The 16,182-nt window shown below is 62.8% G+C and overlaps 1 protein-coding gene across 2 annotated transcripts; it reads right to left on the bottom strand.

Moving 5' to 3' along the window:
• Positions 1-5,420: 5,420 nt before the first annotated feature.
• BSG (basigin (Ok blood group)) lies at positions 5,421-12,897 on the bottom strand. Of its 2 annotated transcripts, none has more exons than XM_029216649.1 (7): positions 12,732-12,897; positions 7,958-8,114; positions 7,413-7,495; positions 6,886-7,299; positions 6,297-6,321; positions 6,140-6,206; positions 5,421-5,710 (listed from the first exon to the last, which is right to left on the bottom strand). In XM_029216649.1, the coding sequence occupies exons 1-6, from the start codon at positions 12,793-12,795 to the stop codon at positions 6,143-6,145; spliced, it is 807 nt and encodes a 268-aa protein (XP_029072482.1). In that variant the 5' UTR covers positions 12,796-12,897; the 3' UTR covers positions 5,421-5,710; positions 6,140-6,142. The 2 variants fall into 2 exon arrangements, with proteins under 2 accessions (XP_029072482.1, XP_029072481.1); XM_029216648.1 differs by having other exon boundaries at positions 5,421-5,650.
• Between the last annotated feature and the right edge of the window lie 3,285 nt (positions 12,898-16,182).

Raw genomic sequence — 16,182 nt, 5'->3', positions numbered from 1 at the left:
GGGGGTCGCGCCCGGGCTTTCCCCTGGCCGCCCGCCGCCCCCGCGCGCGTCCATGGCGAGGCGGCGCCGGGCAGTGCGGAGCGGAGCCGCCGCCGCCGCCGCCGGCCCGAGCCCGAGGGAGGGGGGAGGCGGGGGTAGGGCGGGGCGGAGCCGCGAGGGGCGGAGCCGGGGCCGCGGGGGAGGGGAGGGGGCGGGAGCCCCTCCTCTGCCCGCGCACACTCCCGGCGCGCCCCGCACGGGTCCCGCGCCCGGGAAACTGAGGCCGCTGGCTCTGGGACGGCCCAAGGTCACGCGGCTCGAGGCCTCGGAGATCCGATCAAGCCTAGTCCCAGAAGGGGAAACTGAGGCCCGCGAAAAAGAGGGACGCGCCCAAGGTCATCGCCGCCGCGCGCGACCTTGACGAGGGGCCTTCTCCTGGCGCTTCAGTTCGCCTCTGTCCAGAGGACACAGCGGGGCGGTAACCACTGACGCTGGGGCTCGGAGAAGTGGAGCCGCCCCCATACTAGCCTCCATCCTTTCTATAGGTTTGAGAATTTCCATAATAAAAGGCCACACGAGCCCTTGCTTTGTCACTTGAGACCCCGGACAAAGACGTGTTGTGTGGGGAGCGGCAAAGTGGGGTCAGGCCAGGAGTCTCCAGGTCCCACCGTGGCCCCCTCTCCCCCACCTCCTGCATATGAGGAAACTGAGGCCGAATTGGGCCAATAGGAAGAGCCACCCAAGGGTTCTGAGGATCCCCACCTTCAAACAAGGCCCTAAAGTACAGTGGGGGGCGGGGGGGGCTCTCCCAAAAGGCTGGTGGGCTTCAACGTGGGGAAGTGCCCAGGGTCACAGGGGGACCCAGGGTCTGCCACCCCTTCCCACCGGATGCCCACATGTGAGCCCCGTTGGGCTACCCCATTTCTCTGCCCCTTGGGCTCAGGCTCCAGCCAGCCCCCGCCCCATAGGCCCCCAGATCTGGAAAAACACTCGAGGCTCTGCTTCTGGGGCTAGAGCCAGGCTGGGGAGTGATTCCTGGCGTCAGGTGACATAGGCCACAGGCCCAGGATTCTTCCCAGCCTCCACTCCCCACCCCAGCTCAACCAGAGCATCCTGCACAAAGGAGAGATGGGGAGCAGAGATAAGGAAAGGCCTGGAAAAACAGGGAGAGGGATGGAAGACCACCGCTGGCCTCCAGGGACCCTCTGGCCTTCTTAGCGCTTTCAGGCCTGGCGTCATATTGGGTGACTTCACCCACCTGGAGGTCAGGACCATGAGGGTGGAGATGTGACATGTCCCTGTGCACAGTAGGTGGGACTCAAGGGCATTGAGGGATGGGCCCATCTGAACAATGGGTGGGCTGAGCCGGGCCATCTCCTGTCCCCCTGCAGGCTGTCCTGAGCCCTGGGGGGCCTTCTAGCGGCCACCTCTGCTGTGTCTTCAGTCAGACCCTGCCAGACTCACAGCCAGATGGGTGGACAGGCTGGGCCGCCGTCTGCCCTGAGTCTGCGAGAGAGAGAGAGAGAGAGAGAGAGGCTGGGCAAGCAGCAGAGTCGGCAGTGCCAGGCTGTGGCCCGCCCAGGCAGCTGTGTGTTCCAGCTGAAGGGGGATCTTTCACGCTCGCCCTGGGAAGATGTCAGTCCAGGCAGGCCGCCAGAGCCCCAAGGCTCTCGGCTGAGAGCAGGGAGGAGGTGGACCCGCAGCCCAGCCCAAGGACCCACCCGGCCTGGAGAGGCAGAATGGCATCCCTCCCCCAGGGACCTGGCCTGGACCTTCAAGTCACAGAGGAGGAGAGGGTCCCAGCCCCTCTCCTGAAGACTCCTCCCCAACACACGGGCTCCACCCTGGGCCAGGCTGCCACCAGCCTCTGTCCCTCCCACCCCGTCTCACCACTTGCCCTGGGCCAGAGCATTCTTAGCATCCATTCATTCATTCACTAAATACTTATGAGGTACCTGATGGGGGCTGGGATTCAGAAGTGAACCTCTCAGGCCGCCCCCACCCTGGTGGGGTGACAGTCAACACAGCACATGTGATGTTTAGCAGACATTGTAGTGTCCGTTAGAAGGGGGTGAGCTCAGCCTGAGCCAGGACAGGGGATGAGGTGTTGGGGGGATGTCTGAAGCCTCGCAGAGTGGGTGGTGTCAGAGCCAGGACCTGAGGGGAGGATGGAGCCCAGAGCGGCCGGCAGGTGTCGTGGCCTGTGCAAAGGTCCTCAGGCAGGACGGTGCCTGGTTGGTGTGAGGAGAAGGGATACTGAGGACCTGGCGGGTGGGGGGTGTAGGAGATGAAGACCCAGAGGTGGTGGGGGTGGGGTGGGCCGAGGACAAGCCTGGGCAAACAGGAATAAAACCCCAAGTCAGTTCACAGTGAATGGTCTGTTACCCAAAGCTGCTGGACTCCCACTTCCCATGGAAGGGAGCCCCAGTCCCTCCCCACCCAGTTTGCCCCACCTCTTCCTCCCCAGCGCTGGGCTCTGGGCACAGGGGCTTCCAGCAGGCCCGGCTGGCCTGGGCCCGAGGCTTTGCCCTGCTGTCCCGCCCGCAGCTCCCCTCCCCAGCCTCTCAGCGCCCTCAACACATGGCCCATGTTTGCTGCTCAGCTGGGGCGGGTCCAGGTCCAAAGCCCTGGAGCCCACAGTTTGGAGGCCCTCTGAGGGCAAAATAGTTAAGAGACCAGGGAGACAAAGCCAGGCCAGGGTCTTGGCAGGCCCCGGGCCAGGGAGGGGTCTCAGAGCTTAAGCTCCGAGGGCTGCCTGGAAAACTCACCGCTGCCAGACTCGAGCGATACTGACTGTCCCCTCAGCCTTGTGTGGCGGGCCCGAGTGCCCACATGTGCCGCTGACTTCGGAAGGGGGATGACATCTCCCAGTCTGGGCTGCCCGCACGAGCGCCATTGTACCAGGCAGCACCCCGGTGTCCAGCCCCGACTGGAGAGTGACCTTACATAGGGAGCCCCTCACCCAGGCCTGAGTTCCCTGGCATCTGTGCGATGAGGGTGGGGTCCTCGGCGGACCTGGGATTTCCTTTCCCTGTGGACCTCACTCCCCCTGGGACCCCCACACCTCTGGCCCATTCCTCCTCACCTCTGCCCCCTGCTGCCAGGCGAGACCCCTAAATTCGTCTCTTGCTGCCAGCCACCATGGGACCTTGGGGTGCCCCCGGTGTACAACAGAGATGCTCTTCGTCAGGGCCCCAGAGTGGGGGAGGAACGAGGCTGGGGCTTGGGAGGCGCCCCCCCCCCCCATGCCTCCAGCGCAGGCCCCATCCCCATCCTCGAAGGGCTCCCAGTCTGGAGGGCGGTGGGCCCAGGGAAGGGGTGGGCAGCCTGTGCCCCAGAAGGAAGGCACGCCCAGCCCTGCCCCTCTGCCTCAGCAACTGGGACCCCGAGACAGACCCCGGGTCCTGAGCCTCCAGGCGTTTGCCAAAGATGATATCACTGGATCCGGTGACTTCCTGTCCCGCCCCTGGGGAAACTGAGGCAGCTCCAGCGGCTGCATCCAAGAACAGCCCCCAGGGGCACAGGGGGCCGAAGACTTGCCAGTGCTCATCAAATGCTCAGGGAGGGAAACATGCAGAGCCGTCTGCCCAGCGGCCCTGTTTGCTGGTCGGGCTTCTCCTAAAAGCACATGTGAGCAGCGTCCCTCGCTGGGGGCCTGGTCCCCTCTCCACACCACATGCCACCCCCTCCTGTCCCCCAAGGCGCTGCCTGCGGACAATCCCGCATTTTCTGTCTAGACAAAGAAACCAGCAGTTGTTCCCGAGCCCCAAGTGTGTGGGCGCCAGGGGTGCAGCAGGAAGGTGGGCGGAGCCCCAGCTGGGGTGCAGGTGGGGACACACACAGACCCCGAGCAGGGGACACCCTCACGTGCCCTCCAACATCAGGCCCCAGCCTCAGCAGCGTCCCCGGAGAGGAACCAGCCTCGTTGTCACCTTCTTCTGTGCTGGCAGAACCCCCGGACCCACATACACTGTCAGTGACAACCACGTGGCCCAGTGAACAAGCAGGGATGTATATCCTTTGGACCAGAGAAGTTTAGATGGGTGCCCAGGACCGAGGGCCCAGCGTGTCCAGCTAGGGGGCACGAAGGACAGGCAGGGTATCCCAAGACCTCTGTAGACAGGGGCTCCCCTGACTTCCTGGGCCCCAGTGCCCTCAGGGGTGTGCACGTGGTGCCCTCTGGTGGTGGCTGGAGGGAATGGCTGGCCAGCCGCAGCCCCTAGCCCCAGCCCCAGCCCCAGCCCCAGGGCTTCCGTGACCGGCGGCCTCAGTTCCTGTGAACTGGGAGGCACCTCCTCCAGGTTGTGCGGTGCAAGGTCCCCGTAAAGGAACCCCTACTCTCCCCGTGGGCGCTCAGGAAAACCAGACCTGCGGGTGACTCTTGTGACACACCTGGTCAGCAGACAGGGGGCACCCTGTCCCGGGGCTGTGGGATTTGCAGGGAAGAGGCCCTCTCCGTCTCCCCTCAGAACCCACTGGGCCTCGAGCCGGTGGCCAGTGGGCCAAGTCTGAAGTCTGTCAATTTTTGAGGCTTTGGTATGTTGGGATTTGTTTTTGCCAACATTGAAAAATGCAGACTTCACACGTGAGCCCAGATTTCTGGCTTCTCTGGAGATTTAGGAAGAGCTGGCCCAACACTCTGAGACCCCTGCCTCCCCCGACCAGCAGGTGGCTTGAGACCCTCACCCAGACCTGCAGGTCTTGCAGGGCTCCACAGGGGGACATGGGGTGACCACAGCCCCTGGGTGTGGGAAAAGGGTCACCCTGGACAAGCCCTTTCCCCTCTGGCACTGTTTCCCCAGGTGTGCCCAGTGGGAGGCCTAGGTGGTACTTACCAGTCCCAGGGCTCCGCCCCACCTCCTAGGACTTCCTGCTCCACCCCCACCCCGCTTCAACCCCACCTACGCTCCCCCATTTGGCCCAGCAACTGGGATGCAGGCTGGGTAAGCAGGCAACCCCCTTCTCCCCGCAGGGGCTGGTGCAGAGCTGCTCCTGGGGTTCTCTGGGCTGCCTCCCACCCCCAGCTAGGGTCCCAAGAGGGGCAGCCGCGCCCCCACCCCAGATGTGCCTCGGGACAGACTCCCAGCTCCAGAGCGAGGCCCCAGCTGCTCACCTGCCCCTCAGGCCCCCTCAGGCCCCGGGAGCGTTCTGACCAGGACAGCCGGGTGCCTGGCGGCAGTGGCTGATGGCCGCCCATCCCGACCTGGGGGTCCGCGGAAAGGATGCCCTGGTTTTGTCCAGATACCCTTTGAAGGGCAGAAGCAGGCTTAGAAGAACTGGAGAGCCGGACCACTTGTGTTGCAGTGGTCCGTACACCACTCCCGGCTTTACCCGTCACCCAGCCCCCGTGCACCCTAACCTCGTTACGCCTCACCGGCTGAACCCCCCACGAGCTTTCTTGGTGAGACCCAGGCTCGGCGCAGACAGGAGCCGGGAGAGTATGAGGGGTCAGACTTTATTGGGGAGTAGGAAGGTGGGGTGGGGAGAGAGGCCCATCACAGCGGCTCCTGCTCTGAGAAGAGCAGCAGACACCCTCTTCCTGGGTGTGCGGACCGGGCAGCGGTGAGGGCGACGCCCTCAGAGCGTCCACGTGCTCAGACCTGCAGTGACCCGACAGCACTGGCTTCTCACGGCAGGATGCTTGGCACCGCGGCTCCACCTGGACCTTCTTCTGCAAAGGGCAGGGAATTGGCTCCGGCCCCACACAGCGGAGCAGTCTCAGGAGGTGGACCTGGGGCGGGAGCCTCAGAACAAGGGCCGTCTGTCCTCCACACCCAGACCAGGAGACCAACAGCCCAGGGGACGCGAGGGGACGGGTGGTGGGGGTGGCAGGGGCCTCACACAAACCTCACGACTCCCCTGGGGGGCTCACGAGATGGTTAAAAAAGAAAAGCAAAGCCCTAAGGGACAGAATTCTACACACAGAAAACCCTAGTTTAGTTTTTCTTTAAAAAGGTGAGAAAACGTGTGATTTGAACGCACAACATGGTTTGCTTTTGTCAGGTGGGTTTCCGTAAGAGGAAAGGGCGCGGGGTTGTGCAAACGCTGGGATGGGCGCCTACAGACTCGTCCTGGGGGTGGGGGGGAGAGGGGCGGGGCGCTTGGACCAGCCTCAGGAGCAGGAGCCCCGCCCTCGGCCGCCCCGCCCTCCTCCCCTCACCTCTCAGCTGGAGTTCCTCTGGCGAACGTTCTTGTCTTTGTCGTTCACGTGGTGCCCGCTGCTCTTCCTGGTGACAGGAGGACCAGACAGCTGCCCCTCACGCCTCCCAGCTCTGCCCAGTGACCCCCCCCCCCCCCCCAGCGAGGCAGGGACTTACAGTGGAGCAGAGCCGGCATCCTCATCTGTGCAGGTGCACAGCCACATGCAAGAGAGGAGGACGGGCGGTCAGCGGCGGTCTGCACACCAGGCCATGCACGGGGTGGCCCCATCCCGCGGGGCGCCGCCCTCAGCCTCCCCGACTGCACTGTGGGGGCCAGCCCGCCCCAGGACACGCACCCTCACGTGAGCTGTCTAGGGTCTCAGTGTGAGAGGCACCTAGGGGCCCTGCCTGGCCCCCAGCCCCGCCCACAGGCGGGCACCCCAGTGGCCCCATCACACAGGGCCAGGGGTTCACTTGGTGCCGCAGCCCTGGGCCCAAAGCAGTCTCCACAGGCGGAGACCAAGCCCATGGAGGAGCACTGACCGCAGAGGACGCCTGCTGGCAGCCCAGTGAGGAAAGAGGGGCAGGTGAGGCCGTAAGGGCTGACACACACCCCCAGCCAGGGAAGGGGGCGGGTGCCCCAGGGAGGCCCCGGGACACGGTGGCCAAGGGGGCTAACCCTCAGGCCCACACTCCCGGACAGCAGCCCCGGCCCCAGGGGTCCCCCCACCAGGAGGGGAGCAGAGGGCATGTGGGGCCGACTCACCATCTAGGACCTCGTCCGGCTTCCGCCGCTTCTCGTAGATGAAGATGATGGTGACCAGCACAAGCACCTCGGCCACGATGCCCAGGAAGGGCCAGAGGGCGGCGAAGCGGTTGCGCACGCGCAGCGTGATGACCGCCTGGCCAGAGCCCTCTGAGCTGGTGCCGTTGCACACATACTTGCCGGGGTCTGAGCTCAGGTCCAGGTCTGGGATATGCAGCTCCGTCCTGGTCTCCGAGGAGACCACGAAGAACTTGTGCTGGGAGTTGTTAGTGATGGCCTGGTCCCCAGAGTCGGTCATCTTGGACCACTGCCAGTCTGCGACAGGCGGGAAGGAGTCCGACTTGCAGGCCAGCACCACAGTCTCCTCCTCGGTGGCGTGCTCCGACTTCTTCACCGCCTTGACGCTGGGGGGCCCTGCCGGGAGGAGGGCGGGCTGGAGCCTGACCCTGGGGCAGCGGGGCCGGAGATGGAGCCGCCCTGCCCCCCTCCACCCCAGCCCCTCAGGCCCGGGGCCCCCAGGAGCCCACCCTTCACTTCCAGGTCGGTGCGGCCCGCATGTTCTGGAAGGAAGATGCAGGAGTACTGGCCCGAGCGGTCGTCCGAGTCCACGCTGCAGGCAGAGGCCGTGAGCGGGGTGTGAGGCGAGAAGCTTCTGTCCAAACCCTGCCGGGCGGGGGCGGGAAGGTGCCTCCCCGGGGAGGAGGGACCAGGAGGTGCAGGGGCGGCAGGCAGCTTACCCCACACCCACATCCAGGAGCCCTGGGCTTCCAGAGCCGCTCCTCCCCCCAGACAAGGCTCCGCAGTGGCCCCGGCGGTGCTCAGAACCCAGCGAGCCAGGGACCGGGGTCCCCAACGCGCCGGAAGGAGGGACGGGTCTTGGAGGTGGTCGAGTCTGGCAGCCACTGGACCCTCCCTGCATCCCGGGCCTCAGCTGTCTCCAAACCCCCGTCTGAGCCCGTTCCCAACTTCTGTCCAGAGCCAGCCCACCGACTACAACCTCCGTACTCGCTGACCAGAGGCCCCTGGAGACCAGGCAGGCCCCGCCTTTTGCTGCTGGGGCAGCCTCACTCACTCGTACTCCGTCCTCAGGCCGGGCAGCGCGTCCTCCTTCAGCACCTTGCCCCCCTTCACCCAGCGGTGGCCCACGATCTCGGTGGCGCTGTGATTCAAGGCGCACGTGAGGTGGGTTCTGGAGCCATCATCATCTACGGAAGTCCAGATCGTGCTCCCTGGGCAGCCAGAGCAGAGAAGAGAACAGCGTCAGGGAGAACCCAAGGAGCCCGCCACTTCTCCCAACCCCAGCTCCCCAGACGGAGAGAAGCCAGGGCTGGCACCCCGAGCGCAGAACCGCATGGGGCTCCTGGAAGGCCCTGCCCTCGGGGTCTGGGGCAGGATTCTGCAGGAATTGTCCTAACTGGCTGGGCCTTGGGCGTGGGAACAGCAGCAGCGCCCACCCCGGCCCCAGAACAAGGACCAGGGCAGAGACTGCTGGGTCCAGCCCCGCAGCCCCGAAAGGCCTTTTCGGAAAGTTGAAGTCCATCACCGCCCAGGTCACCACCCCCGCTCTGGGTAGTCTTGCATGTTCCCCCTCTCTCCCACAACCAAGGGAAGGCCACCGGGGTGGGTGGGACAGGTGTGCTCAGGCCACGGGGGCCAGGGGGCTGCAGCGGCCCCGTCCTGGAGGTGCCTGCTTCTCAGAAGGCCGCATGTGCCACAAACCTCCATACAAATGACAGGCCGTCCTCCTGCCTGGGACGCTGGGGCGACTCCCAGCAGCCCTTCCTCTCAATTTCTAACCAGGCAAGCCTCCCCATTCATTACGACCTTCTCTTGAGGAACCAAAACGTGAAGCCAGTTAGAACCAGACAGTGAGAAGCACGCTGACAGTTCTGGAGCTGGGAGACTGGGCTTGAGCTGGGGAGGGCTCCTCTCCAGGGACCAGGGGCAGGAGACCCGACCTCTGGGCGTTCAGGGAGGGGGCCGGGACGGCAGACCAGAATGAGGACCCCTTTGCTGGGGGTCAGGCCGCACCTCCAGGTGCTGATCTTCAGGGAATGTCCACACCAGAGCCCTATCCCAGGGCTGGGAGCAGGTGTCCTGGGGATACTCCTGTCAAACCACCCAGGATACCGGGGCAGCTGTCCTTGGGGACAGTGGGGACTTTATAAAGTTGCGTCCAAGGCACAGTGGTGTCTACCAGGAAGCGCCTGTTTCTCCAGAACCGTCACCCACACCCACGCACCCGAGGCGACCCTTGGAGAAGGCCACGCCCACAGGACTTGGGCACAGAGGGCGCCGGCCCAGAGGCCTCTGGCATAAAATCAGGTGAAAGCAGAATCCAGGACTGCACTGGAACGGTTCAGCCAGTAGGGACGCAGCCAGGCTGCGGGGCCCCAGCACCCACCGGGCAGGCCGCCACCCCGGACCCCCGCTCCCTCACTGGGGTCACACGGTGACTTCCGACGGCACAACTGCGTGAGCACAGACTAAGCACGTGAAGCCGAGCAGAACGATCGCAGGTCACGACCCCCGGCTGGACCTGGTGGCAGGAGCCCTCCGGCTGACGCCCAATGATCCAAACCGGGCTCCCCCGTCCTCACGGACTCCTCAGCCGCTAAGAAAAGTAAAGCTCAAATCCCAGGACAGACTTCACAGCTGGGCAGCTTTCTGGAACGACTGCGGGCAGAGCGCACATCTCCTTGGGCGTCTGAGATCCCGCCTGGGTCTGTGTGTTAGGTCCTGGGTGGGCTGGCCACACGCAGGCCCCTGCGCCCCGGCTGCATTCGGGTCCGGAGGACGCCAGCCTCCTTCGGGTGGAAGAGGCAGGACCCAAGGCCAGCCCGTGCACAGAACACGTGCAGGGCCCCGGCGGGGCCTCTTCCTGAGCCGCCAGTCCTCACCGCCCCGCCTCTGGCCACCTGCTGGCTCTTCCTTTAAAAGGGGACAGGACGTCTCAGAAGTCCGGGCCAGCAGGGACTGAAGCAAAGGAGGCCCCTCTGCAGCTCCAGGTGCTCCCCGCTCCTGGGGGCACAGCCGCGGCAGTGCCCGCACGTGTGCATGGACACGTAGGTGTAGAGGCATATGCGGCACATGTGTGCGTACTGGCCGTGTAGGAGAGCACACCTGGCTGGCCACAAGGCCCCGGGGACAGACGGACCTTCGCGTCCGCCCACTGGCCACTCAAGCCTCAGGCCAGGCGGTTACAGGCAGACAGGGGCGTGAGGATGGACCTCTGCGTCACTTTCACCAAAGGCCTCTGGAAACCCGCATTTCTCCGTCAAGATTTCCCAAGACTGCAGAACCAGCAGCTCCGTACAGAGCTGGGAGGTGAGTCAGGGCAGAAAGTGAGGCCAGAGGCAGCGCTTTGCCCAGACAGGGCCTGCCTCTGCACCCTAGAGCCTCAGACAGGGGTGCTCAGGCAGGTCTTACCCAGGCCCCACCCTGCCTCCTGGAGGAGAGAGGAGTGCCCGCAGGACTCCTCCAGGTGGCAGCAGGGCAGGGTGCCTCAGCTCTCAGAGAGGGGCAGAGGTGGGCCCCAACTCCACCCATCCCAGGTGTCTGCAGAGGCCAACGGGCTGGCCAGCCTCGTCCAGGAGAGCCCTCCCTGCCTGAGGCCCCGCAGGCCGACACCCCTGTCCTGGCCAGAGGGACACACGCAGCAAGGGAGCCAGCCCATCCGCCCCAGTGACCTGCCACATGCCGGTCACCCATCCTCAACAGGCCGGATCACTCCAAGTGGGGTGCCGGGTTGTGGCCCCCAGGGCCACCACAGAGACTGCTGCCACAGGGGACGTAACATCTGTGACACTGACAGGTCACTGGGACAGGGCCATTAGAAAGAATGCCTCAAAATGCTCCTCAGGGGGCAGTGACGGAAAAAGGGTGAAAAGCCCACCCTCCAGAACCCCCAGCCACGCCCAGTGCCCAGGAGGCCCGGGGCAGCACCCCAAGAATTCACAGGGGCCCCGGCCGTGCACAGGCAGGCCCTCCCAGAGCCCTGGGAACCCGAGTGCCTGACCCTCCTTCCCGACCACGTGACTGCAACCCATGTTCTCAAGTAAAGTCACCTTCATCTAAAAACAGCCACCCCTCGTCTGTGCCCACTCGGCAGCCGGGCTGGGCAGGGCGCAGGGCCAGGCAGGCCTCGGGTACACATCCTGGGGGGAGCTCTCGGGACGAGGCGGTGGCCAGGAGAGACCACCTCTGGGAGGCCAGCCCCGGGGTTGCTCACCCCTCTAATCCTGCGGGCCGGGGGCTCCGGCCCCTCACCCGAGGCTCAGAGACGGAACCAGCTAGCAAGCCCATGCCTGCCCACCAGCCCCGCCAGGACCACAGGGCCCTGCACAGCCTGGAGAGCAGGGCTCTCCCAGGAGGAGGATCATCCTGGGGCCTCAGGCGATGGGCCACCCCCCCCAACGAAGACACCTGCTCCAGCAGTTGCCCGAGGCAGGTTTCTGGAGAGCTGACCTGGCCAGGAAAGGCGAACTCACTCACCCCAGGCAGAAAAAGGACACGTGACCCAGGCTTTCAGGTCTTTCCCAGAGTCCCCGGGAAAGGTGGAAAGTGAAAAAGGGAGGACAAGGCACAGATACAGCCCCAGGGGGATTCAGACTCAGCGTAAATAAACCAGGACCGCCCACTGCACACACCCACATGGTGTGAGTGTGTAAGAGCAACCCCACAGACAAGGGTGATGGATCGGAGCTGTGCCCCCAGCAGAACACCGGGGGCCATCCTTCCCCGCTGGCTGGCTGGCGAGGGCTGCGTCTAAAGGGCTCACGCTGCCAGGCACTCACCTCGCCTGCCAGGGGCCCTGTCCAGAGGGTGGTCAATAAATGGCCGTTTTGATTATGAGGCAAAAGAAAGAGGCGAACTGAGATCTAAAAGTAGGTCAGCAGTAAGCCGGTGAAGCTTCTCTAAGGGGCAGCCCCTCCCACGCCCTAGGGCAGCTGCCACCCCCCTCAGAGCCCACCTGCTCCTGCCCCCAAGGTCTGCACTTTGTTCTCTACACGCTGGTCACTATAAATCGTTAACCCAGAACCAAACGGGAAGTCGTGCTCCATACAGCAAAAAAAATCTCTCTTTCAGGCAAAAGAGAGGCTGCCCTGCTTTCTCCCAGAAAAGCACGCCTTAACCCATTTTGCTGTGAGCATTCTCTAAACCACGTCTGCCCACCCAACAGGCTGCCCCTCCCGTGAGGAGCTCCGTTTGAGAGTCTGTAAAAACAGTCCCCCCACAGTTCCTGCTCTGAGCCGGGGGGGCTCACGGTGACCTTAGAACACCTCCCCTCCCGGCCGGGGCCTCTGTTTCCACCCCTGTAAAAACAGGAGGGTGGACCAGCCTCCACCTTCTTCTGGGCCCCGAAATCAGACAAAAACGAAGGAAGAAGAGTGTATGCCTCCCCACAAGGGTTTAAGTGTTCGGGCGACTCCAGGGACAAGTGCAGAGCCAGAGCGAGACACGGGACCTAAATCCCGGGAAGAAGGACAATCCCTCCGGCCGGAAAGCCGACCCGGCTCAGGGGCCGTCACGTGCCTGGGTGCCCGCGCCCCCGTGAGGACAAGAGCCCACCTCCCGGATGACAGCCAGGGCCTGGGCGCCCGGGGGCTCCCCTGCGGCCCCCGCCCAAGCATTCCGAGCAGGAAAGTCCCTCCTAAGCTGCCTTGCGCAGGTCGGCTTCAGCTCGGAGTCTCCCTCCCCACCATCCCCCGGGCTGGGCCTCCCTCCACCGGCCGGGCTCTCCTCCCTCTCGCCCGGGCTGGGGTCTCCCCTGGAGCAGAGGGCGGGCCGCCCCCAGCCAGGCCAGACCACCAGCAGGCTTCGCGCCCCCACCCCAAGGTCCTTACCTGCCCCGAAGCCGCCCTGAGCGCTCAGCAGCACGAGCCCCAGCACGAGCCGCACAGCCGCCATGTCCCACCGTCCCGCCGTCCCCGCGCAACCGCCGCCCGCGGCACTATAAGAACCGGACAGCCGCCGGGCGCGCGCACGCAGGCGGCGTCGCGGGGGCGGGGGCCGCACGGTGAGTCGGCCACCACCTGCGCACGCGCGCGGACGCATGTACGCACGCGCGGACCCGGCTGACTCGCGCTACGGAGGCTGAATGGGCGGCGCCACGTGAGAACCCGGGTGGGCCGCGCGCTGCGGCCAGGGGCGAGGCTACGTTGCTAGGAAACGGGGCGGGGCCTGCGAGACCGGGCGGGGGCCAGCTGTCCTTCCTAGTTTGAGTTAAGACCTTAACTTTACGCTCAGAGTGTAAATTTCCCAACTTATGTGTAGTTTGCCATAGTGCAAAAAATTTAAAAAGTCGAGGGAGAAAAAAAAAAGAATCGAGGGAGGCGATGGGGATCCCCGTGAACAGGTGGGATGTGTCCCCTGGGGTGAGGCTGCCAGATTTAGCAAATAAAAATAGCTGGACAGCAGTTAAGTTTGAGTTTCAGGCAGAGAATGAGTAATTTCTTAGTGTAAGGGTCCCGTGCAGTGTTTGAACACAGTTTTGCAAGGAAAGTATCACCATTTACCTGATTGAAATGTAACTGGCCGTCCTGTATTTGGCTGGAACACCTACGCTGAGGTCCCCGTGTTTTACAACAAATACTTCTAAAAATGACAAAATACTTTCAAACAAAACCAGGGTATGCAGTCTTTGTGACCTTGGATTAGGCAATGGTATCTTACATATGTCACCAAAAGCACAAGCAACAGCAACAAAAATTCAGATAAATTGGAATTCATCAAAATTAAAAACTTTTGTGCTTCAGAGAAGAAAGTGATAAGACAACCCAAGGAATGGGAGAAAATACTGGTAAATCATGTATCTGATAAGGGACTTGTCTCTAGAAGGTATAAAGAACACTTACAACTCAACTTTTTTTATAACTCAAGTTAAAAAAAAAATTATTTATTTGGCTCCAGCATGGGGATCTTCGTTGCTGCGCGTGAGGTCTTCGTTGCGGCGTGCAGGATCTTTTTTTTTTTTATTGCGGCTTGCTGGATCTTCATTGTCGCATGTGTGCTCTTAGTTGTGGCATGAGGGATCTAGTTCCCTGACCAGGGATGGAACCCGGCCCCCCTGCATTGGGAGCGTAGAGTCTTAACCACTGGAATACCAGGGAAGTCCCTTAACTCTTAAAAAGGACAAATAACCCAATTAAAAAATGGACAAAGGATCTGAAAACACATTTCTCCAAAGAAGACATGCAAATAACATTAGCACATGAGAAGTTGCTCAGGGGAAGGCAGGCAGAAACCACAGTGAGACACCACTTCACACCCACCACGATGGCCCTCATCAGAAGGGCAGAAAATAACGAGATGAGGAAGTGGAGCCCTGGGCAGGGCTGGTGAGGAGGTGAAACCGTGCAGCCGCTCCTCAAAAGGTTAAACGGAGTGACCACCTGACCCAGCAATGCCAGTCCTAGGTGTGTGCCGCAGAGGACTGAAAACTCACGTCCATACAGAAACTTCCACTGCAATGTTCACAGCAGCACAACAGCCAAAAAGTGGAACAGCCCAAATGCCCATCAATGGGTGAATGAATAAGGAAAATGTGGTCCCTCCACACACGGGAACGTCACTCAGCCAGGAAAAGGGGTGAAGCCCTGACCTTGCTACCACGTGGATGGACCCTGAGAACACGATGCTCAGTGAGAGAAGCCAGCCACAGAAGGACACACGGTGTGTGATTCCATTGATGGGAAACGTCCAGAACTGGTAGATGCACAGGGACAGACAGTGGGCTCGTGGTTGTCGGGGCTGGGGAGGGGGAGGGGGGGACTGCTCATGGCGATGGGGTTGCTTTCTAGGGTGATGAAATGTTCTAAAACTGATTGTCATGCTGAGTGCTCAACTCTGTGAATGTACCAGAGCTGTTTACGCTTTCATGGGTGAATTGTGTGGTATGTGAATCATCTCAATTAAAAAATGGGGTGATGTCGATCAGGAGGCACTGCTTTAGATGAGGGGCCAGGTGGCCTCTTGGAGGTGACGACATTGGAGGTGACACGTATATGAGGAGGGGCAGCAGTCCCTGGAGGGCTGAGCTGTGAGTTCAGGAGCAGCTTGTCAGGGGCAGGGGGAGGCAGCTGGAGGAGGAGCCTGGGCAGAGCCAGCAGAGCCCTCTCTGCGAGGCCGGGGATCCTGGAGGAAAAGGCTAGAAGGGTGTGGCAGAGGGGCCAGGACAGAGGCCTCTCCTCCTGCAGACGCACTGGCAGGCTCAGCAAGGCTGCACGGAGCGGGGTCGAGAGGGACACGCGGGAGGAGGGGGGCAAGCGGGCAGCTGGCCTCAAAGCACCTCCAGGCTTGGGCGGATCTCCGTGCCCCCGTTGGCCCAGAGCCGGGCTGAGGGCGGGACTCGTGGGAAATCGTGGGGCTGCCAGAACACAGTGGTGCCTCCCTGCCCCCTCCCTCCTCAGCTGGGTCCTGGCCCCAGCCGGGTCAGGAGGGTCCCACGTCCCCTTCTGCTTCCAAGAAGAGGCCTTTCAGGATGAGCCCAGGCAAGGGTGGCCAGATTCAGCAAGTAAAAACACATGACACCCAGTTACATTTGAATTTCAGATTTGCAAAAGGCACTAATTATTTAGTACAATATATCCCACACACTGTCTGCTATATACTTACACTAAAAACGATCTGTTGTCTGTCTGAAATTCAGATGTCACTGGTTGTCCTGCAGCCCTGTGTTCCACGGGGCACCTCTGACCCCGCCTGTCGAAAGCAGCCTTAACTCTCCTCTTCGCCCCCCCAACTCTCTGTCCTTGCGTGCACCCCGTGCACACCCCGTGCTCCTTGCCGGCTGTGCGTGCGGGCAGGGACACGCACAGCCGGCAAGGCCTGGGCTTGCGGGCGCCCCTAATTGGCCGTGGGAGAGCCAGGATCCTCCCTGGGTCTCCCCCTCTGAGGCCTGCGGGCGCCCTGGGAGCGGTCCAGAGATCCACAAACAGAAGAGCAAGGAAAGCGCTTCCCGGCTCTGCTGTTGGCACAGACAGGCCACCGCTGGCTGTAGCCAGGCAGGATGAAGGAAGAGCCGAACTCCCCGCTGGGGCCTCAGCGCCCTCACCTCCCCCGCGCTTGGCTCCAGCCTTGCTGGCACTGTCCCTGCCCCGAGCCTTTGCCTGGCTGTGCCTGTCACCAGGCACGCCTTCCCGGGTCTCCGACAGGCCCTTCCCACCTGGCCCTGGCTGCCCCCGAGCCGTCCTTTCTCCGGGCCTCATACTCAGGACACCGGCCACTGTCCCATCTCTGGCTGTGTGCTTTGCTTTCTACTTCTTCCTATGAAACGTTTTGAACGCAAAGATAAGG

The sequence above is a fragment of the Monodon monoceros genome, unplaced genomic scaffold (assembly GCF_005190385.1).
Source record: "Monodon monoceros isolate NGI ecotype Baffin Bay Population unplaced genomic scaffold, NGI_Narwhal_1 Super_Scaffold_12, whole genome shotgun sequence".
NCBI lineage: Eukaryota > Metazoa > Chordata > Mammalia > Artiodactyla > Monodontidae > Monodon > Monodon monoceros.
This window is presented reverse-complemented; position numbering and strand designations above follow the sequence as displayed.